This window comes from Phodopus roborovskii, unplaced genomic scaffold, assembly GCF_943737965.1.
Source record: "Phodopus roborovskii unplaced genomic scaffold, PHOROB, whole genome shotgun sequence".
NCBI lineage: Eukaryota > Metazoa > Chordata > Mammalia > Rodentia > Cricetidae > Phodopus > Phodopus roborovskii.
This window is the reverse complement of record NW_026126625.1, coordinates 8,177,075-8,202,210: the sequence shown is the minus strand read 5'-3', so window position 1 is coordinate 8,202,210 and position 25,136 is coordinate 8,177,075. Positions and strand designations below refer to the sequence as shown.

At 39.4% G+C, this 25,136-nt stretch overlaps 1 protein-coding gene across 1 annotated transcript in view; it reads right to left on the bottom strand.

Moving 5' to 3' along the window:
* Adamtsl3 (ADAMTS like 3) overlaps positions 1-25,136 on the bottom strand; it is a 299,460-nt gene that overhangs the window by 58,933 nt on the left and 215,391 nt on the right. The window contains exons 18-20 of the mRNA XM_051206607.1: positions 15,651-15,843; positions 15,364-15,543; positions 3,747-3,900 (exon numbers count right to left, since the gene is read on the bottom strand). Coding sequence (XP_051062564.1) covers positions 3,747-3,900; positions 15,364-15,543; positions 15,651-15,843 — 527 coding nt within the window. The remainder of the gene's footprint in view (positions 1-3,746; positions 3,901-15,363; positions 15,544-15,650; positions 15,844-25,136) is intronic.

Sequence of the window (25,136 nt, the reverse complement as noted above, 5' to 3'; positions counted from 1 at the left end):
AAAGGACTTAAGATGCTTCTGATACTCCACAACCATGGTATGGCCCAGGTCAGACTGAAACAATAGCTCCCAGTTACATGCTTCTGTTTTACTATTAACCAACTCCAGCCTGGGTTCTGTTCCTATTACTACACTAACGTTCTCAGGAAACGGCCACCAATGATCTCTAGTGATAAATCCATCACCTTCTCTTTTGGATTCTAACCCACACTTCTATAAGGAGTAAGGTTTTTTCGCCTGCCGCCTAGTCTTGTCCCGCCACCGCGCCAGCCCCAAATAATACACAGAGACTCTGTATTTGATATAATACTGTTGGCCAGGTACTAGTTTCTTATTGGCTAGCTCTGTCTTAATTATTAACCCATTTCTATGTATTTCCACATGGTCTTACCAGCGAGAGGTGGCTGGCAGTTCTGCCTTCTCCAGACTCTCCATCTTGACTCCTCCTTACTACTTCCTCTTTCTTCCTTGTCCCCTAGTCCCGCCTGTCTTTCTTTCCTATTGGCCAACAGTGTTTTATTCATTAACCAGTATGAGAAACATACAGAATGACATCTCCCATCACACTTCTCTAATAAGTTCTTCTCAGTGTATTTGTGTATGAAAGGTGACTGACACTGGGCATGAGTAACTCATTTGAGTTCAGAGTTTGGGTCTCCCAGTGTCTAACCATATGACACTGGCAAGCTATGATAGTTGTCTCCTTCTTAAAGACATAGTGGTTATAGCTGCCTCACAAGTTGTCTTGAATCTCATGAAAGACTGCCTAAACATTTGCAAACAGGGCTAGGTACAAACTGCAAAACTCAGAAATACTAGTTAAGGATGTGGATTTTCCTACTGTAAAAAAAAAAAAAAAAAAAAAAAAAAAAAAAAAAAAAAGAAGAACCTCAGTTGATAGATACAACAGAGGGAAGAATTTGAACTTGTAAAAGGCTAAGCCTGATGAGGTGCCTTTGCAGGGACTGCTTGCCTGTTAGACTATATGGTGTACTGCTGTTCTTTAGGGGAAGCATGAGACATTCTTCCTACCTTCTTCCAATCCTAAAGCAAATCTCCAAGAACATGCATTTTACTTAACCCAGGACACTGTTCAGTGCAGATATTCTAAAATGGTTTCTGACGAGGGCTACAGCACAGCTGGGCTTGGCTTCTCTTGTCCATATCTTTAATTATGGAGAGGTTAAATTCATGCAAGACCATATATTTTCTGATTTGGGGAAGGAACAGGGTGGATTTGAGGTGAAAGAGAGAGGAAAGTCAAAAGTATGTTGTGCTAATATACCTTACTGTTACCAATGGGTAAAAGACGATATCATTCACTATGAATAGCAGCATGGTCATGGGAAAACAGCTGTTCTGGTAAATTTCTAGTGATTTCTTAGTAAACATGGGGTGGCCCACATTTATCATCCAGCTTATTTTAGACAGCATAAGCATGCATGTCTCACTGGCAGGGTAACATTATTTATTCTTAGAAATCCCAGTAACTCAAGCCAGGAAGCAAAAAGCATGCAAGAAAATCACTTGAAAGTAATGCTAAGGTTAGAGATAAGCAGGGACTCCGGCAGTAGGTTAAAGAAAGGCATAAATCTGGCAACAGGGTTGATTAAGTGGATGACCAGAAAAGCCAGCTAAGTGAACTGGTTTCATACAGGAGGAGAATGTTGGGAAGTAATAGGGATATATGGAAGCTTCAGAGGTCAGAGTGAGACATTAATCAAATGAGGCCTAACACCTGGAAGCTTGGGTGTCATCCAACCATGGTGATGGCATGGAAGAACTGTTGTGGTTGGGAATGAGAACATTACCTATCAGAAAGGTCATCAATAAGGAACTTGGTTGTCCTGTGTATTGGCATATGTTAGTAAGGAAGATAGGACATGGTGGTGTGCCCTACACTAAAGTAGGAAATGTCTTGAAGACCTACACAGTGGACCTTGTAATGTCTAAGGAGGATGATTAAAATAGCATGCACAGGAGGGAAGAAAAGATGCAACAGAGACAGGATGCTGGGAAAGTGTCCTGCTTATCGCCTGGCCCTTAAGATGCAGTTGTGGTGAGAGAATGGTCCATGAATGTTCAGAGGGAGCTGATCACAGCATGGCCAAGCAAATACCATCAATCAGAGGTGATGACTTGGCACCAGATGGAGGCAGAACTGGAGTTCAGCTCATGGTGGCTGGCCAATTAGAAGCATTCTGGCTCCTGCCCCTTCTATGGCCTATGTGGTCAACAGGCTGGGGAGCATCGTGGGGTAAAGCAAAATGTTTTGTTTTTCTTGTTTTGTTTTCCTTCCTAATGCTTGTGAAATTCTCTCTCCTGAATGCCATAATGATTTATAATCCTATCCTGTACATCACATGTCCCAATGACCACAACATATCCTCACATAGTGTTCTGTCTATTTCCAAGGAGGCTCTTGGTTATGATATTAATTTCATTTTCCTCCAAGGCATTTTATAGCCTAGTCCCACTGATAAAAATTGGGAAGGTAAGTGACTAAAACAAACACATGCCGTGCCATTTGCCGCAGGCATTCTTGATTTCCAGAAGGCTTTAAAACTTGGAATCTTGGGGTTTTAGAATGTCAAGATTTTGAAAATATGTTCTCAAAGTATTCTCCCCCGCAAAAAAAAAAAAAAAAAAAAAAAAAAAATGTTAGTGTCTATGAATCAGCAGAGAGTAGTAGCTAAGAGTGTGGGCTCAAGAGTCAGACAGACTTGTGGTCAACTAGGCTAAAGGGTCCAATTGGCAATCATGGAGTCTAGGGTAAAACTCAGGTCTTGCCTCTGTCTTGCTTGCCTTGTCTCTAAATGAGGATAATTTCTGACTCTGAACATTGCTGGGGAGACTAAATGAGATAACTATGCAAAGTGCTTTTCCATGGTGGAAGGTAATCAACAAATATTACTACTTTTCATTTGAACATGATGCATTGTTTTGTGAATTTTTCCAGGAATACTGTCAATAAACTAAGGACACACACTCACACACACACACACACACACACATACACACGCACGCATGCACGCACACACACACTCACACACATGTGCATGCAACAACAAAATGGCAATAGTTCACCTCTTTTTTTTCACTACAGAAAAGCTTAGTGGGGCTACCTGATACATTGCATGCTATTTTATAGGTGAACGAAGACAGTAAATAGCAGAGGCTGGCCCCCAAAGCTCAGGGTTCCCTACCCTGCTCTACTGTCACCTTCCAGCTGCCTGTTTGCAGCTGCTGCTGTGACAGCCCTGATCTCACCAGTTGTGGTCCTCTCACGAGATACATACACAAGAGTTTGTAGATATACATCCTCTCACATATATGCAAATTACTTGAATAGAATGAAAATACACTATTGACATTGCAGCAAGTTTAAGATTTATAATTACTTAACAAGATACGCAATCTGCCATTTACTTGAAGCACATTTCTATGCTAACTGATTTAGATTTATACGGAATAAAAAAAAACATTAAAGTACTTTTTATCAAATACTCAGCTCTTCCACTTTCAATAATGTGAACACAGATACACTTCTGACAAAGTAAGCCAAGAAGCAATTCAGCTTAATCCCTAGAAGGACCCTCATGAACAGACTTTCCTTAAAAGTTTTCTAGCATTTACCGCTGAAAACAAGCTGGAGTTTCTCTTGGGTTGCTTCACCGCAGGAGTTGAGATAGGTTGATGAAAAGGAAAGGGAAGATTCTGAAGCGTGGATGCTGCTGCTTACTTACTGCTGCACACAGGCATCTGACAAGGTCTCACGAGGGGTAGCCCGGGCAGGCCCCTGCACAGCGTTTCACTGAGGGGCACACGCCGGCCTTTGGCAGTCAGCCTTTGACACGTCTGCTTTCTTCTCTGGAATCCAACACCACAGGTGACAGAGCACTGCAAAGAGAGTGGGGCATGTCAGATGGAGCATGCTCAGGACAACCTACCGACAGAGCATGCACAGGACAGCCAGCCAAGGGCAGCAGTTTCGAAGGTTGATGTTCACTACAGAGAGAGCTTCTCATCACAAAACTTCTCTCCTTTCCCTCCCTTTCTTTCTCTTCGTTTTCATTAATCCCCCTTTCCTTAATTTCCTTCTTTCTTCAGACCTTTCTGAGATGAACAAGTAACTGACAATAATTTATTGTAGAATTTACAATTTCATTTTTGACATTAGAAATGGTGCTTAATTTAATTTACTTTTTTTGGTGTGTGTAGTATATGTGTGTGTTTGTGTGTATGTGCACATGTGAATGTGTGCTTTTAGAGATCTGAGGACAAGTGTTTTCTTCTACCTTAGTTTTGAGACACTGTCTCTCACTGAGCCCAGAGCTCAATTACTGACTAGCAGGTTGGCTAGCAAGCGCTGGGACTCTGACTGTCTCTCCTGACCTGCTGTGCTTGTGTTACACATGTGCACCACCACATGTTATTTTTATGTGGGTACTGGAGAGCTGACTTGGCTCTTCATGCTTGCACAGCACACACTTTACTGACTGGGCCATCTCCTCAGCTCTCTAATGTGCTTTTTACTCTATGTTTATACAGTAAAACAAAGACAAGTGTAGAATATAAAACTGATATGTAAAATTAACATCTCAGCAGTTCTGTTCATACTAGCTACAAAAGTTTAGTTAACAAAGACAAAAACCAAAACAGCTACACAATGAAAAGTGTAGAACATTGATGATAATAATTGAGATGGATACACAAAAACTGGAAAGAGATCCCATGATCATAGAATAGAAGAATGGATGTTGTAAAATGTACATATTACCCCAAGCAATCTGCATACCTAAAGCTATCCCCTTCAATATGTCAATGACACTCTTCACGGGACTATAAACAAAGCCTAAAATTTGTGCTCAAAAGTAGCCAAAGCAATCCTGATAAAATAGAAGGGAAGAGACCTTTCAGTACTCAGCTTTAAAATATACTAAAACAGGATAGTATTAAAAATAAACATCTAGAGTAATAATAATAATAGTAAACTTGTGCATCTATAATCAACTAATTATCAACAAAGGTGCCAAGAGCATGCACTAGAGAAAGAATGGTCTTTTGAATAAATGGTGCTGAAAAAAAATGTTATCCACATACAGAATGAAAATTATAACCTTACCTCTCACCAGCTACAAAAATTCAACTCAAGGTAAATTTAAAAAAATACAAGACATGAGAATCACTAGAAGAAAACATAGGGGATACACACATTCAAGCATTAGAATGGACAAGAACTGTTTGAATGTGACTCTAAAGGTATAGGAAACAACTTTGCAGCCAGATGGAACTTTACCAAACTAAGAAACTTCTGCACAGCAAAGGTAAAAATTCTCAGAGTGAAGAAGTGACCCACAAAATCAGAGAAAATGTTTGAGAAGAGGGCATCATGTAGTTCATACAAGTAACTCAAATCTCTCTAGACAAACCCAAGAAAATGCAACTAATAAATGGGCAATTCACCTAAACAGACATTTCTTAAGAGAGGACATTCAAATGACCAAGGAGCACATGAAGAATGTTCACTATCACTAATTACCAGAGAAATGAAAAAACCACAATGAGATGTTACCTCACTTCAGTAGGGCAGGCTTTCATCCAAAAGATAAATGGTAACAAGTGTTGGTGGGGAGAAGAAAGGAGACCCTGTCATACCATTGGTCCGTAGAAATGTAGATTAAATATAACCATTATGGAAAACAGTATGGAAGATTCTCAAATAAGGAAGGAAGGAAGGAAGGAAGGAAGAGAAGGAATGAGGAAGGAAGTAGGAAGAAAAGAAGGGAAGGAAGGAATGAAGGAAGGAAAGGAAGGAAGGAAGGGAAGAAAAGGAAGGAAGAAAGGAAGGAAGGAAAGGAAGGAAGGAAGGAAGGGAAGGAAGAAAAGGAAGGAAAGGAAGGAAGAAAGGAAGGAAGGAAATGAAGGAAAGGAATGAAGGAAGGAAAGGAAAGAAGGAAGCCTAGAACTACTCATGCTCTGGCAATCTCACCACTGGTTATGTCTCCAAAAGAACTGAAATCAGTATGTTGAAAGAGAACCTGCCTTCCCAGGCTTGTGTGGTGCACAGCTGCTGACAGATGAAAGCAGAAGCACCCATCACCAAGAAGTAGGTAGAGACTGTGGTGCATTTACATCATGGAATACTTATCCATGGAATACTCATCCATGGAATACTGATTCACGCCCAAAGATGAATGGAATCCTGTCACCTGTGACAACATGGACGAAACTGGATGTCATTATGTGAGCAGAATGAACCATCACAGAACGACAACTGTCAAGATAGGAATGCTGTAGTTTGGGGAGTCAGGACAGAGGGCAAATAGAATTGGGAAGGGTGGATTAATAGGTACTAAGTTACAGTTAGGTAGAGGCAGGGAGTTCTGGTGTGTTATTGTCCACTGTGACTATATATAACATTAATGCACTACATATTTAACAAAAATAGAAGGTTTTTTCCCAGAAAGAAATTATTTACCCCTGGTATGATATATATTTGAGGAGATAGGCATGCTTACCTCCCTGCCTTACACAGCCTCCCCCACCACACACTTTACTCATTTTATATATCAATGAACAAAATAAAATGGAAAACATATATGATTGAGTATAATTTGAATGTCTCCCAAGATCCACGCATAGACATGGTTTTCCCAGAGGTGCTAATAGGAAGATCTGTGGGGTCTAAAGGGAGGATCTTAGGTCACTGAGAGTACAACCTTAAAAGAGATTGTCCAGCTCCTCCCATATATCACTCCCTCCCCGGCTCCTGGATTGAGATGGGACCACTTACTCTTCCCATTAATGTCCATCACACTCTCAAGAGATGAATGATGCAAGTTACAGTGCCTTCAAAGTTCCCCAGATTGTGAGCTATAGAAATCTTTCCTCTTCATGAATTCATTACTTGGTGCATCTCAATACTGATTCAAAGCTAACTAATACAGAAAGACTCCACTAAAGAATGAGCCAAACTGCTACATACAAAACAACATGAACCATCAAGTAAGGTACATGCAGTTTAATTTAAAAATTTAACACAATTTATTAAGTATATTAGGGAAAATTGAATAAAATTACAAGATCTGTTGAAGGCTTGGGCTTTTTAAAACCATAATTAATTTCAAAAAGAATGCTCTGGAGTTATTACAGAAGATTAAAGAAACATGAAATTTGAATAGTTATTTTAATGGCATACTTGACTTAAGAGAATATCCACGGCCATCTGTTAAGCAAGGGAAGAAAGTAAGCCTACTCCCATTACTCTGCCACTCCTTTCCAGATTCCCAGTTAGCTCCCATCATAACACTGAGATGATGTCAAGATTTCCAGTATTTACAGTCTCTTCTACACTATCAGTGGCTACTTGATTTGTTTTAACTTTATATTTAAATGAATTTACAATTTATCTTCCATTTTTTTAAAAAATGAAGATGAATGAACAATCTTTTTTGGTCCTCTGACCTACTCTATTGTACTCACATGAACAGGAACCACCATGCAGAGAATACTGTCTATAAAGCTTTCTATCCCTTAAGTCCTGATCCTTTGTCTTCCTGTGTTAAATGCTCATGGGAAAATGTGGGGCCCATTGGGTATGTTTACCTCTTCCACTCTTAGATCTATGAGTTCTTTAGTTAAGTTAGCATCTTGGCAGACTGTCCTCCATGTTGTATTTTCTTAGCACATGGTAATCCATGATTTGCTCATAAACTTTTATTAAAGGAAGTCAATGGTTCCATTTTATATCAATATTTTCCTGTTCCTTTAGCTTTGTTGTTAACAAACACTGATGAGGCATTATGCTTACCTACCTCCCATACCCATCAGTGCCTTTAAAGAGCAACATCCATCTCGCTTGTTGGCTCTTCTCCAAATCATTTCATGTTATCTATTCTAGCATGTGTGCCAACTCACTAATAACTAATAACTTATTTGTTATTATTTCTTGTGAATCAACCTTTGGTTCTGTTTGTTTTTTATTTATTTTTTGAACTTTACTATGGATCACACAATTTTTATTATGTATGCTTATATATATGTATATATATATAATTATTAACACACATATATATACAATTTGAAAATATAGACATCCCTTTTAGGGTTGAGTTCTCTAAAGTCTTTCACTCTCTGCATATTGTGCAGGTATGGTCTTTTGTGTTAATTCCCATCTACTGCAAGAACAAGCTTCTCTGATAATGGTAGAGTGAGACAATGACCTATGGATATAACAATATGTCATTTTATTGCTATGTTCCTAAGCCACATGACCTACCCCACCTTAGCAATTGTGGACTCCATCTCAGAATGGGCCTTAAGTCCAAACAGAAGTGGTTGGTTACCCTCATAAGGTTTGTTCTATTATTGCACCAGTATATCTTGCCACCATGTCTGTTATAAGTCACAGGGTTGTGACTGGGTGATATTGACGATTACTTTTCTTCTTCAGTAGCATGCAAATTGCATTCCAGCACCATGAGTGTTATAGTCAATAGGGGTGAAGCTTCTAGTTGGACACCAGCTCAATCTCTCCATGTTCAATGACATACGTTAGTTGTGTCTTCAGCAGTAGGGCTTATGGCAATAACCTTGATGCTTGGGGAGGAAGTCTATGAGACCCCTTAGGCACTGAAGGTTTTATATGATAGCATAACATGTCTAGTCACCATGGTGATTTCATTTGAATTTATTTCATATATGTATTAGATAAGCATACACACAAAGAATTCCTTGAGTTTTTTGTGGACTTTTTCTTTATTATATTTTTAAGTTTTTTTGTTTTGAGTTTTGGGGGGTGTTGAGAGAGAGAACATGAAGTTAGGTGGGTAGGGAGTTGAGTTAGATCTGGGAAGAGTAGTGGAAGGGAAATAATATGTTCAAAATATATTGTATAAATTTTTTAAACAAAAAAAGAGCTAACAAAAATTCAAAATAGGTTTTATTTTTATACTTGTCTCACCTTAACTGTCCCTGTTATCTTTCCACCTCTTTCTATTCTCTTCTAATCACCATAAGATCTCAGACCACCTCACTTTGGCTCCTTTACTCCCAGACCTAATGATGGAGCCTTCTTTGGGAATATGGAACCTGCTTGCCATTTCCTCTGGGGAACACCCTGTTCAGTTGCTTGGGTGACTCTTGCTTTAGACTCTTTCCCTGCACCTTGAGTATTTTTACTTCAAATTCTCACAGTAGCTTGAATGCACAAATTTCCCCTCTGATGCTCTGAAAGCATCCATCTGCTGGTGAACAGAACAAATGTCGAAGATGAGCCAACACATTTTCCATGGCTTGTCTTCAAGACTCTCTCATCAGATCGTTTGTTTCCTTTACCCACAACTCTGTTCAAATGGGCAGCCTTTGAATGGTTGCTGGAGCCAGGGAAGGAAGTTTTAAATTATGTGATGCACTGTAATAATTCAGTTATTGCTTGCCTCCATTTTCTCCCTTCACCCCACTTCACCTTTAGCACCCGTCCTCCCCAAGGAGGCATAGAAATGTGGTTTCTCCTCCAGCTCTTGCTGACCCACAGTTCTACAAGGACAGTCTCCATTGAACTCGGGGAAAGCAAGCACATAGTTCTCAATCCAACATCTCTCTCTAATCAAAGAACTTTGAGCAAGCCTTTGAGGTCAGCCATATTTACTCCTGTGGAAATCTGTGTCCCTTTCGGTGCCCAAGGAAATATTTGCCATCACCAAGCTTCCCTTCTCAATATGATACAGATTTTCATGGTGTTTGGCAAGTGTGTTTCATAACTTAGACCTGGAGTTGCAGCCATTTCATTGTTCACTGAAGAGTGTCTCTTTTATATATTCTCTTTGTGTTGTTGAATTCCAAAGGAGAGGAATGAGATTTTGTTGTTGTTGTTATTGTTGTTTTTGTTTTGTTTTTCTTTTTTTTCTTTGGTGGGGGGTTGAGACAGGGTTTCCTCTGTGCAGCTTTGTAGACTAGGCTGGCCTTGAACTCACAAATATTCACCTGCCTCTGCCTCCTGAGTGCTGGGATTAAAGGTGTGTACCACTACTGCCTGGCTAAGGAATGAGATTTTTAAATGTCATTGTTTTCATGTTAGCAGAAAATAAATAACTAAAATTTCCATATAATATATATAAACAACTTTTTTCTAAATAGCACATAACTAATTTTGTTCATTTAACACAGTAGTTAAATAACGATCAGACATTTTTCTGAGACATCCCTAATGATGGGGGTATTTTTTAATTCCCCACTCCATTTTGTACAGTAGGATCACTTGCAAGTTCTTTTTCTGGATAGAACTCTTACAGAAAGTTCAGTACTGTGGGAGAGGTGATATAATCAATGCCCTCAATTGTTACACACATGGCCTCAACACTGTGATGAAACTTCTGGGATTTCACTGAAGATGTTTGGCAGGTTCCTCAGGAAGTCCTGCAGGTATTTATCAAAGTCCTTTGATTTGATTTGAAGGTCAGTTGGGCCCTGCCCACTCAGTAGAGCATGAGACTCTTAATCTCAGGGTCATGGGTTTGTACCCCATGTTGGGTGCTAATTTGTAACATGAATGAATAAAGCTGACTATCAGAAAAGCAAAGCAGCTGGCTGCTACCTCTAGCTCAGTCTGAAAGGGCTGGTGCATGTAAGAGCTCTTCACCAAGTCTCAGACTGCTGCCTCTCCTCAGCATGGCTAGAGAGCAAATGCCTCATACTGAGACCTTACTTCTGTCTTATACACTTCTCTAAAATTGGGATTAAAGGTATGAGCTATAATTCTTTTAAACTGACTCACTCTTATTTAAATCTGGGTGGCCATGGACTCACAGAGATCTGACTAACTCTTAGTTCTGAGTCCTAGGTTTAAGGTGTGTACCTCCTAGCTTCTGGCTGCTGGGATTAAAGGTATGTGCCTGGCTTCGAAGGCTTGTGGCTGACTTTGCTTTTCCTCAGGCAAGCTTTAATAAATCATAAATAATATATCACCACACACTCTCATTTTAATTCCTTTAGGATCTTAGTAATGTTACTCTATTGTTTTCCAGTACAAAGTAGTACTGTTGAAATATCTGGTGAAAGTATGATCTTCTTCCTCTAATAAGCAACTTGATCCTCTTGTCCAGGTGCAAAAAACTTCATCTTTGAAATACAGTTATTTTAGTAAGATGTGTCATGATCATGATCAACTTCAGTTGTTGTCATTCTATTAGGGTTTCCAGGTGTTGGGGGTACTCTTTCAATGTGGTAATTTAAACCTTTTGTTCATCCATTATTAGGTGATTTTCTTTCTTGGGACATACATTCATTAAAATAATTTTCTCTACTTTTTATATCTCTCATTTTCACCTGAATCATTTTTTCTGTTTAATTCTTTGCACATCTCTTTGATTACATTATCTAAATCTAGTCAGTCCTTAGTTCTTTCTACTTTAGAGTAAATTTTGAAAGAGAAACTCACCCTTAGTTTTTCTGTTCTTACCTGCACCCTGTTAACTATCTTTTTGCAACACTCTATTTTTATTTATCATGTTCATTAGATTTCATCTTTTCATTTGTTTCTGTAGTACTCTTAGTTTCTTTCAGCTCATTTTGTAGTATTAAGTTTTTTGAAGTTTGTTAAACTTTATTAAAGTTTGTAACATTTATTGGATTTTTATTATGCTTCTGTGCCACGAATACTATTACCTTGTGGTGATCTTTGCAGTTTGTTGCTGCTCCCATATAAATTAATAGTTAGCACTGTGCTCATAGAGAACAAGAGTGTAAAGTAATAGAGTATTTCAGAATTTTTATTACCTTCATGATGAGAACTCTCTGCTGTTAAAATGTAGCCCACAGTTTAGTCACAGTTGTGAGGTTTGTATTCTCTGGATGCTATCAAAGAAATGAACATTCTCTTACCCCTCATCCTATGCCATCCTTGACCTGAGTTGCCAGCACATTGTCTGAAGGTCGGTGGGAAGCCTGTATGGTCATTCTTCATTCACACCCTTCTCCTTGGTTCACTGTTGGATCTCCACTTACTTCATTCGGGGTTCTAATCAGAGTGGGATCATTTCTTCATCTGGGTATGTGATGTTGGTTTCCATGTTTAGTGGCTCTTGGACCTACTTCGTCTCTTCCTTCTCATCATCCAGGGACTGTTTTAGTTTCTGCTATTGGTTTGGCCTTTGCCCTTTGTGCCACTTATAGATCTTAACCAACCCCACATCTGACAGAGAGCTGATTTCCAAAATATACAAAGAACTCATGACACTAGTCACCAAAACACCAAATAATCCAATTAAAAAGTAGGGTACAGAACTAAATAGAGAATTCTCAATAGAGGAATCTAAAATGACTGAAAGACACTTAAGAAATTGCTCAACATCCTTAGACATCAGGGAAATGACAAAACAAAACAACTCTGATACCATCTTACACCTGCCAGAATGGCTAAAACAAAACAAAACAAAACAAAACAAAAAAAAAAAAAACCAAAAAAACCAAAACAAAACAAAACACCAACAGCAGTTTATACTGGAGAGGATGTGGAGAAAGGGGAACACTCCTCCACTCTGTTGGTGGGAATGCAAACTTGTAAAGCCACTTTGGAAATCAGTATGGTAGTTTCTCAGAAAAATGGGAATCAGTCTACCTCAATATCCAGCAATTCCACTCTTAGGCATACACCCAAAGGATGCACATTCATACAACAAGGAGTGGATAGGGGTTGGATGGGGGAGGTTAGTGAGGGGTATGGAAGGATGGGAGGGAGAGGGAACTGAAATTGATATGTAAATAAGATCATTTCTAATTTAAATTAAAAAAATAAAAAATAAATTTAAAAAAATAAAATCACCTGTGTCCCTTTCCTATTGCAATCTTACTTGTATTATTTTTATTTCAAGTTCTTTTTTTTCATTGAGGGGTAAGAATATATATATATATATATATATATATATATATATATATATCACATGCTGCCACCATAATTTTGATTTTGCTTCTTCAGAAACCTATTAATTATTTAAAAGGAACTGCTGACAATATACATTTAGATGTCATGGTATCCATCACCTATGACTAAAACTACCACTTACAGATGGATGAGTGATGGGAGATGTCATTCTGTAAATGTTTCTCATGCTGGTTAATGAATAAAGCACTGTTGGCCAATAGGAAAGGAAGATAGGAGGGGCTAGGAGATAAGGAGGAAATAGGAAGTAGTAAGGAGGAGCCAAGATGGAGAGTTGGGAGAAAGCAGTATGCCGGCCGGCTCCCCCGTAAGAGAAATACATAGATCAGCAGAAATGGGTTAATAATTAAGGCAGAGCTAGCCGATAAGAAACAAGTAACCGGGCCAACAGCATTGCATCAAATACAGAGACTCTGTGTATTATTTGGGGCTGGCGTGGCGGCGGGACAAGACCGGCGGGCGGAGAAAACCGAACTCCTTACAGATGAGTCCTACATTCACAACTTTGGCACAGATCTCACCTAGGTTGTGATTTTTTTTTTTTTTTATCAAAGCCTTTATAGACCCTCAAGTTGCATGTGTTTCAAAACAAAACACATTTTCTTTCCCTTTTACATCACCTTCTGAATATGGTTTTCCTTCTCTAGCTAATTTTAAAATCAGTGTCATACTATCCATTAGCTCCCTAGGACAGAGCCATAGAACTTCCCTCTTTTCTGCTCATTCACTGCCAAGCTAATGGTCAAATGGGTGGGTCTGTTATGTTTCCCAAATCTCTTTCAAAGCTGTACTTAAAATGTTTTTATTAATTTGTTGAGAGTTTCACACAATGCTTTTCAGCACATTCACACCTAACACCTCCCATTAACTCCTCCCAGTCCCAGAGGACAATTTGTAAGACTGTCATTTAGTAATTTGACCTATGGTGTTTACACAGACATCTCCAGTTGTACTAGTTTTAAGTGTGTACAAGCTGTACAGAGAATTATATAAGTGAATCATTTCTCATTAACTAGAAAAAGCACTGTCTACTATTCTCTATACAAGCAGGTTTCATTATCTCCCAGTAGTCAGAATCCAACCTCTTCTATGGCTTCTTTGTCTCCCATGATTTTTTGCTCTAATACATGACCCAGGCTACCAGATTGTCTTAGCTCCTGAATACTCAAATGTCTCTGCCATACTTTTGAGAGCCATGGGATACACATGAATACCCAAATCCTCTTCCATCTGGTTAGAACCTTGACTTTCCATCTCACCTCACACTGCTTCCTTAATCCATCCTGTTCTCAAGCCCCATGAAACTTATAAACTCAAAAGCCACATACTACCTGGAATACCCTTTGATCTCATTTCCACAGAGATTGCTCTCATTTCTTCAAACTCAATATTAAACCCACATCTTCTAAAACTTTCCCCAGTACTGAAGTAGGAATAGAGGTTTCCCTGTTTCTCATAGTTATCCCCATGTGGTACCTATGTTGGGTTCCCCCTACATGATTATGAGTCTTATTTCATCTCTGTGCCTTCTTAAAGTGTGAATTCATTTAAAACTGTGGTCTTGGTTGTGTCCAGTTCCTGGTGCCTCTAGCAATCAATACAGCAGTTCAGTAAATGTCATGTTTGAGTGACCAAGCATGTAAGGCTATGAAAACAGGACTACTCGATTTAGAATGAGCAATTATAAGTTAATACTTGTCATATTATAAAAAGTTAATGCAGGATGGTTCAATGGCAACCTATCCATAGGATAACACTGGGAGAATGATCTTAATCTAGGTATCACATATTTCCTTTGATCCATCAAATACCAATTATAAAGGTAAAGATTAAAAATGCAAAAGAGAAGCTCAACCAAGTTTATTAGACATTGTAATAAAGTCAAGAAGTTGCAGGCTGGGTGAGAGATTGCTTCGTGGTTAAGAGGGCATTCTGCTCTTGCTGAGGACCCAAGTTCCATTCCAAGCATCCATGTTAGATGGCTCACTTATACCCGTAACTCCACTCCACTGTATCTGATACCTCTGGCTCTGTAGACACCTGTACACACACACACACACACACACACACACACACACACACTTAATTTTTTTAATTTTTGAAATAATAAAAGCATCCAAAATTGAAACTTCTTGAGGGCAAGTCCATTTTAAGTATAAGCTGAAGATTTCTTCCATAAATTGTGTGCATGGGAGAGACAGAAACACACACGTAGAGAAACAAAGCAAGAGAGTGAACAAGAATGAGAATTCGAGCAGGAGAGCATCTTCCATGTACTTACCAGGTCCACAACTGGCTTCTGAGTGACCATGCCCTGGCTATGTGCCAGTTTCTCACTAGTGCTGGTCTGAACCTCTTCTGGAAATACTTAGCAGCTGAAACAAAGGAGGAGCAGAGAGGGAGGGGTTAAGAATGGTTCTCACCTTTGACCAGTCTCCAGCAGTCAGCTGTGGAGGGCAGTCTGTCCTGGCACAGGACTTGTGAGAAGATGCTTTGGGTCCTTGGCACAATTCATCTGACAAATTCAAAAAGCTTCCATCCGTTAGCAGCTGCCGACAGGTGACTCTCCGGTTCTGCATTCCCCCACCACATGTCCTGGAACACTAAGAAAAGTGACTGTGAAGCCGTGGTCTTGCTTTCTGTTGATGAAAAGCAGGGCACCCGCCATTATCATAAGCAGAATGTGTGATGGGATGCCAGGCTTCTCTACCTGCTGCCATTCTTCAATATGCCAGCTAGGAGGGCAATCAAACTGATTGCATGCTCGTAAGGCATGAGGCTTGTCATCTCTGCATTCCTCCAGAGGGGCTGGGGAGTCCTCAGGATGTAGGCAGTATACATCTCGGGTCTGGATTCCAACACCACAGGTAGCTGAGCAGGGTCCCCAAGAGCCCATGTGCCATCTGTATCAAAGATCAGGTGGGGAAAAAGGCAAAGGCAACTGGGAAAAGGTGACCCTTCAAACAAGGCAAAACACAAGTGTAGACCATCTCAAGCTCCTCTCTGGACCTCTAGAAGAGCAGTTCTCAATCTATGAGTTGTGGCCTCTTTGGGAGTCACATATGAAACACCCTACATATCATATAGTTACAGTATGAATCATAACAATAAAATTACAGTTATGAAGTACTAACAAATAATTTTATGTTTGGAGTTCACCACAACATGAGGAACTATAAAAGGGTCACAGCATTAAAAAGGTTGAGAACCACTGCTCTAGATCTTGTTACTTTGTACAAACTGGGGTGTCTCCAAGAATATTTATGATGAAAACACAGAAACTAGACATTTAAAGGGACAAAATGACTGGGAAGTGGTTAAATGTCTCACCTGTCTGGGACGATCCTGAATGACAGGGAGCAGATTGTTTTTCCTATCCTGCCTTGCCACCACTATCCATCAAAAATAAAACCTTGACTTGCTTTTGAGTCCCAAGGCAAAGATGATTTATGGAGGCACCAAAGGAGGTTCTAAATGCTTACAAACACATTTCATGAAGTCTTTGGGGCACCTGGATTCATTATTTGTAATATCCTCGAGAAAAATTCCTTTATGTTAGAATTGGATTTGCAGCATATATATAATGTGATTCCTTTCTAATAAGATCTTGGAAAAATCAAGTTTCCTTGTGAAACAGCTGGAAAAATGAAAACTATAGCAGCTGCATTAGATTCATATTTCCAAGTCACTTCAAGAAGACTCTTGCAGTATACCCCCTCCCACCCAAAGCTTACACACCCCATTTCCTGAGGTGTTGGGAATTCCATTTTAAAAGTCTTTGCCCATCAGATTAGTGAATGTTGTATGTTATGGTATTTTACTTGTGGACATTTGATATTTTTAGGGAACATGAATTCTTAACTAGTTACCACAGAGATACGTCAGGAAGGAACAATTTTAAAATGCTTAGGACATATGTTAAAAAAGATACTAGCTCCAGAGTGTTTTGCAATGAATAAAAAGAAAAATAATGAGTTTCACAAAGTGAAATAATATCATACGCGTTTAAGCAGTGGGGGACAAACCTGTGGTGCAGTACTGCTACTCATTAAATGCTAAAGCAGACACACAGTAATTACACACAGGACATTGGTCGACTGGTGTGTGTGTGTGTGTGTGTGTGTGTGTGTGTGTGTGTGGTTGTATTGTTGACCCAAAAGCCTCTCACACCATATAGGCACAAAATCCCTGAGGTCTAAATAACAGTATTTCTGGTTTTTGTAATTTTTTTTGACGTTTATTACATTCATTCATCATAAAGGTATTCATTGCCAGAGAACAGTTCACTCAAAAAAACATATATTTAAAAGTAATTTTCAATTTTCTCAGTTTCTATAGTAAACATGCATACTTTTCTATGGTGAAAATGAGAACGAAACTCACTCATGACAAGATACAGAGAATAAAAATTGTATTTATGAAAGGAAGTTTGGTAGTGAAGAACTAACAATTCAAGCATAACAGTAGGATAAGAATCAGGTTGGGATGTCATGTGTTAAAGGTTTGGGCCCCAGCTTGGTTCTATTAACAGGTTGTGGAACCTTTGAGGTCCAATGAGAAGATTTATGTCACTGGGGTGGTGGGACTCCAACCCCTTGCTCTCTCATTTGCCACCAGAGGACATTAGGTTTCCATATACTCCTTCCTAGCATGACACACTGAGCCCCCACAGGCCCAAAGCAATGGTACCTATCAGTGGAGGACTTCCAGACTGTAAATTGAAAAAAAAAAAATCTCCTTTTAGCAAAGCAGCTGCCTCTGGTACTTGTTAAATTGTTCAAAAGTTGACTAATATAATGCACATGTACTATGAGCTGCTAGGTATTGGAAAAAAAAGGATTTCTATTTAATCATTTATTTGGAAATATCTTTGAAATAGATTTCCAGGGAACAGCAAAATATTCATTCAAGAAAAGGACTAGACTATTAGTTTAGCCATGGAATTCCTACAAAAGTTCAAGGAATATGTAAATCCTGTTTGATATTTAATTTTTCAAGGTAAAAAATAGAATTAAAATATTTTAATGGATACTATGAAATCTGCAAAATCCTGGGCACAAAGACTCATATAGAAGGAAAATAATTCTATATTTGAGTATCTAAGTCCTGCATAAAAGTAGAAATCACACTGCATAGAAACATCTTAGTTAAGACATTTGTGTTCCACCAAGATTTACATGTTGAAGCACTGTCCTCCATTAGGATGATGTCTGCAATGAGGCCTATCAGAAGTAATGCAAACATGGAGAAATCCAGTATCCAAAGGCCAGGCAGGGAGTGGGCTCCATAAACCAGACCCTACAGGGCGTTCACCTTTCATTTTCTAGCCAAAGGGAAAATAAAGTTCTATTTCTAAATTACCCTCACAGTGGTACTTTGTTCTTACAGCCTGAGATCACTAATATAGTAAGTTTTCTGACCAACTTGGAAGCAAGTTAGACAAGACCTAAATATTTTTAATGCATGCAATAATCTTCTAAATTATCTAGGAGCATGTATGATTTCACACAGAGGAAAAATGTCTGAGAAATTATATAAATATTAATAGAAGGAATTGTAGTTAGTATTTTAAAATGCGTATTAAAAAAAAACCAAAATGTCAAAACTTGTAGGATACACCTAAAACTGATTAGAAGAAAATCAATAGCTTTAAATACATATTTGAAGAATAAAGATTGACTTTAAGACACTGAAAAAGCAACTAAAGGGGAAAAGTAGAAGGGAGTGATAGATAAAAGATGAATGGATGGATGGGCAGACGAACAGATGGACAGATAGACAGATTAGGGGTAGCAGAAATGAATAAACTGGCAGATAACATCTGTTTCTTCAAAAGTCTAATCAAATTAGCATGTCTTTGAGAAAGTCTTAAAGAAAAAGCACAAATCACTGATGCTAGGAATTTAAAAGATAATCTTGAAAACTGAAGTCCTTAAAATGAATGTAAGTTTATAGTGAAAATTGTCAATAAATTTGAAAATCACAACCTTCCTGCTTCAGTATTTTAAATGCTGGGTGGTATCACAGACACCACCATTCTAGGTTTGTCTGATTTATGGTTGTCAAAGCGGTCTTCTCTCACAAGAGGATTCTATCCTTTCACAGACAAAACTAACATATTTTAGTTTATAGGGTGACTAGTTTCCATAATTTGAATTTTCGTTAAAGTATATTATTTCTTATCCTCATTTTGTCCTAGGGCTTATCAACTTGATAAGCAAAACCTATTTAGTCAAGAAGTCTGGCTTGCTGGGCTTGGCAACTGCATCCATGCAAGCTCTGACTTTAATACTGGATTAACATTCTAGATTGCACATTGACTTGTTTTTACCTCATGGTGAGGGCCAACATTTCTACCCATAACTTACCCCTGTTTCACTGAATTTTTGTTTCTAGTGTTCAGATTGTTTCTTTGTAACACTCATCCATTCTTACTCTATTTTTGCCTATTTCGGTTTCATAACTTTCCAATTAAGTATATGGATAATATTAATTTCTATCTCCAAAGATACTAATAACTTCAGTCTTTTTCAGCTTTTTTGATGTGTGTTTTAATATCCCCCAGAGTAAGTTCATCTTGCAAATATTGTACCTAACTATTTTTGTTAGTATTGGATGTCTTTCTTCTTGAGTTTGGAATTTCAACTTTTAGGTGAAATTTGAAGAAAGTATGAGATTCTCTATTTCTCTTTCTCTCTCTTCCCTGCTCTCCTACCTTCCTTCCTTCCCTTCCTGTTTTCTTTTCTCTGTCAAGCAGGAACTGAACTCTCATTTGTTATAGATACATTGAACCTCTAGTGTGCGAAGAGACCCCAAGGGCCAGCTTTCTTATCACATCATACTCTCATCCCTTGCAAGCTCCTATAACTGCTCTCATGGATTTGCTATTGGTATATCATTTTAATTTCTCCTCTTCACACCAGTCATCTACATTTGGAGTAAACCATGAGACACCAACACTATTTTAACTGGAAGTTTATCAATTAGACTATCACTGATCATATCGAAGTTTCTGTAGCTTTGGGCATGAGAAAAGTCACAAACAGCTCATGGGCACACACCCAATATTTTGTTGGCAATGTGACAACATACTAATTATTTAGGAAGTATCTTTTCACTCTTCATATGATTTGTCTTAAACTTGTAAACATTATTGGGAATGACTTCAGCCTAATTATCTTTCAAAAGTATGGAACTAGAAAAATCAATTATAGCCCCAAGGGACAGAGGATGGAACTACTTTTATCCTGGAAGTGGGCAACAGTTTCTTATCAGCTGACAATGAACTACATGTGTGTGCACTTATGTCTATAATATATATGCATATGTATTAATTCAAGAAATGAGCAACAGGTTGGTGCAAAAACACATCACTCTTGCCTGTTGCTCTCCCTCCCCCCTCCCATGAGGCCCTGACTCCTGATACAGAAGAAGACAGTCTTCAGACTAGTGGAACCATTATGTAACCCTGTGTGTTTCTATACACTTCTGGCTCTCTCCTGGAAAAGGCAACTCTGTAAAATAGCAGACATGCAGCAGTTACAGGACAATCCAGGGGGAGCAACCTCACAAGAGCAAATAAGCATACAGCACGCCCCTTGGAAGCCCAGGCTAATACATCAAGTGCATTTGCCTTAGAGTAAATAAAGGTCTGTGACTGCCCACCTCAGTCTCAGTGGTAAGTTTTACCCTGGGGTGAGATTTTACTGCTATTGCCCTTGGAGTCAGTAAATATTTATATGGAAAATATTATGCATGCCCCTGTCCCTGTTATTCCTACACCACTGATTTCTAGAACCTAAAACATTTTTGTAAACCTACCTTTATTTTGGCATGGAACCTTTGCCTCCCCTGGGTTTCCTCCAACATAACTCTCCGTCTTTGAAAAGGTTATTAAAGTTGCAACTTTGAAAAGAGGGGCAATATTTTCTTTTGTATGAAAACAGACTCTTAACTTTGCAGAGTGGCCAAAGCATATTGTCTGCTCCATTCTTTCCAGCTTGGAAGCTCCGTGACATGTGTTGCTGAGGATGGGGTGAGTGAGAGCTCCAGCTAAGGTGGTGAGGAAGGAAGGGACACTGTGCTTATGGGATGATAAAGGGACAAATCAGCAAACTTTGCTCAGCAGCCTTAAGAAACACTTTCCAGATTTCATCAAGTCTTGCTGAGGTTCCGAGGTCAAATGAAGGAGAACCCTATAAGCTAAGCTCATGCCACTTTTATCTCCTGGATGGTTCTGGCAAAGGTTGTCATTCTTAGAACTTGACCAAATCTTACATTTTTCACCCCAGAGATAGTGCCCAGATTTCAATGTCTTGATTTAATGAGTTTTTCTACTCGGCCACAGTAAGGATGTGACACTTATTCAGCACATACTGTACTTCCTGAATTTGAATGTTCCTTTGGGTCAGTGAGAGACCACCTGATACTCTTGATGCTGAGTGAGGACTCTGAACTGAAGCTCCTTGAGCCCCATGATCATAAGGGGAGAGATGGGTTGCTGAGAGGGACAGTGCTACTAAACTCAGATGGCCAGCAGGTTCCAGTTATGATGTTTTCAACTTATTGAGTGGGGGTTTGAAAGGTATCAACCACACTTTAAGCTAAGGAGCATCAAGCTCACAGGAGGCTACGAAACAATGCAAGATGCAAGCAAAATGCAACTTGAAACTATCAGCTCAAATCAAAGATTGCATGGGGATAAGGGTGTAGCTTTGGGGAAGAGTCTTGCCTGGCATTTATAAGGTCATGGCTTCTATCCCCAGCACCACAGAAGAAAGAAATAATAATATTGGCAATCAAAGGACTTCAGTAATCCTAACTATTTCCTATCTGATACTGTTCATTTTCAGATCAAGGAGCTAGGCTCAGAGATTCTCTCCATTCAGATCCCTTAGAGACAGAAATGTTGAATGGAGATCCATCCTCTACTGGGTCCAGAATTCATGAGTGGGCATGAGCAAGCACGGGTCACAGTAACAGAGTGTGTCTCCAAAGCAAATTCCTCAAAGTGAATGTGAGAGTGTGTGTTAGTGTGACTTATTCTCTCTCTGTCTCTCTCTCTCTCTGTCTCTCTCTCTCTCTGTGGGGGTAGGTGTTTAGGGCAGTGGTCACAGAAAATGTGATTCAAGAGTTAGAGTTAGGATCGCAAAGAGTTTTTATGTTATTATGAATTGCAATGCAATCCCGTCAAATTCTTAAATTACATAATTTCTACATCTGTAACTGAGAATTTATTTACAAATAGTTTTTTGGAGTTGGTTAGGTTAAAGAGTAGTTTTAAGTGGGCTCTAGACAACCTGAGTGGTATCTTATGGAGAGGTTAAGTCTGGACACAGACGTGCTGAGGGAAAGAACTACAGAACCACGGGAAGAGCACTCTTGACAAGCCACAGAATGCTGGAGGCCATGAGCACAGAGAGGGGCCTGGAAATGATTCTCCTTCCCAGCCCTCAGAAGGAACCAGTGCTGCTGACTCTGTGGTTTTGGACTTTGTGTTTCCAGATCTGTGAGATGATAAATTTCTGTTCTTCCAGCCACTTAGTCTACTGTGCTTTGCTAAGGCCACCTCAGGAATCTAACTCTAGGCCAAATAAAGGAAGTGGATTTAAGTTTTCAGGTAAAAGGAAGCCAACCAGTGGGATCCACATGAGAGAGTCACACTGCAGCCACCCTGCAAGTTAGATAGAGAAATCTCTCAATTCTTACCCCTGCTGCTCTAGCTGAGGACCCTAGTTAAATTCCCAATACCCACATCGGCCCTCTTAGTATAACTCCAGCTGGAGGGAGTCTGACACCCTCTTCTGACATCTGAGTACACACACACACACACACACACACACACACACCTTTTTTAAACAGAGTAAGGAATTTTGTCAATGTTCTGGGACCTTCACCCATCCTGCCATAGTATAAATCACTCTCATGTGATGTGCCTTCAGGATGTGGTACATTCTGGTTTACCCAATCTTATCTACTTTCCCCAAATCATCTCTTTCAGTGTCCTGAGAGCACAGAGCCCTGATAAAAACTAGCTTCATGATGCATGCCTTTATTCCCCAGCACTTGGGAGGTAGAGGTAGGTGGATCTCTATGATCTATTATTTTAAAGCTAGCCTGGTCTACACAGAGTTCCAGGACAGTCAAGGCTATGCAGAGAAACCCTGTCTTGAAAAACAAAAACTAAACAAAAAACTAGCTTTATGCCTGTCTGGAATGGCATTTGAATCTGGAGAGAAAGTACCCCAGCGTCCTGGGTTGTCTTTTCTCCTTTTGACTTGTCTCAACTAATGGCTATGAGAATTTCATGCTTCATCATTCTTCAGTCAGCATTTAAAATCTGTACAAATTCCAAACCATTTCTTTTATAGCAGGGAGAGAGGGTGTTGGCTAGTGCAGAGAAAGGGGATGGCAGGCAGCAAGGGCTGGAAACCAAGGGATCGGCTCCGCCAGGAGCAGCTTCCTTTTTGTGGTTTGGAAAAGGCAGAGTTTGGACTAGATAGTATTTAATGAAAAAATCTCCATTCTTGTGTTTGACTTTGTATCGTGCAGTTTATTGCCTGTGTGTTCTTGGGCAAATTCCCAACAACACCAAAACCCATAATTCTGTTCTCATATTCGGAAGCCAGGGTTATTTGTATGTTATATATTCATCACCACATTTCTAAATGGATGTGAAGTTATTGACTAAGATAGCAGAGAAATGCATATATAGCACAGGAGGTAGTTATAAATTCATTCCTGTGCCTGACGTATTTAAAGTCCAGAGAAGGTTTCTGTCCATGTTGTGAGACCCTTTAAGACTCCTCTGTTGAGCTCTGGTGCACAGATGAACACAGTGTGGAAAGAGCTGCACTCTGAACATTTCTGGAAAACACTACAGAGATGGAATTAACTTTATGGCCTCAGCTGCAGAAGCAGATTCAACAGCATTCCTGAGAAGTGGCACTGGTGTCTCACACAGTAAAAGGAATGGTGGCTTCACAGAAAGCCCCTGCTTTTCCAGAAATATTTGATTCAGATTTCAGTATTAGAATGAGAAGAAGGCTAAGGGATCTGGATGAGCTGATTGGTTCACTAAGGTTTGCCCTTTTAGTACCAAATATTATTATGAGCAGGTTCTTCCAATCAGATTCACAATCCACACCAACCCAAATAAAGCCAACCTTTGTAACCCACAGCAGGTATTCCAAAACAACTCCACTCCCCAGAAGACACCAAAATCTATGATTGCCCAAGCCCCTCATATAAGACTGTTACTTTTGTGTATACCTAACCACCTTCCAACGTACTCTCAGTTATCCATAGTATTTGGTGCAATGTGAACACTGTGTAAAGAGTTGCTGTATAATACTACTTGGGGAATAGTGTCAAGAAATAATAAGCCTGATGGCTTGGTTTGCTTTTTGATGCTATGGCCAAAAAGCAACTTGCAGAGGAAAGGGTTTATTTCTTAACACTTTGTTGTCCCTCATAAAGGGAAGCCAGGGCAGGAAAAAGGCAGGAATCTGGAATCATAAACTGAAGTAGAGACTATGAAGGAGTGCTGCTCACTCACTGGCTCGCTTTCAAGCTCATGATCAGCTACCAATTTCTTAGAAATCCCGAGCTCACCTGCCTAGGCATAGTGCTGCCCACAGTAGACAGGACCTTCCTACATCAACCAGCAATTGAGAAAATGATCCATAGATGTCCTCACAGGCTAATCTGATGAAGGCAATTCCTCAAATGATGTTCCCCTTTCCAAAGTGGGTCTATCTGACAACACGTGGATATGTTTGAGACAGAAAAAACAAATTTTCACAGTGCTAGAGATCAAACACAAGGCCTTACACATGTTAGACTCTTAAGTAGCCCTCTATACTGAGTTATACTCCTGAGCCATGAGAACAATACTTTAATTCACAATTGGTTTGAATGAACAATTTTTGAATCCTTGGACTGATACTCATGGAAAGCTCTGAATGCAGCTAACAAAGTGGGTGTCCTGCTGGGCAATGAGACCAGACTCTCCTTCCTATTTATATTGCTTATTCTGTAATGAGTTTTCTAGTGTGGATTATTCTGAAATGTAATCACCAAGATGTGAATGTGAGGCAATGCAGAGAGACTTCCCTGTGCTGTTTCTGGGTCTTGACTTCAACTGCATTATCCCATCTGAGCCCAGAAAGATGGCTCTGAGAGAAGCCAAGAAGTT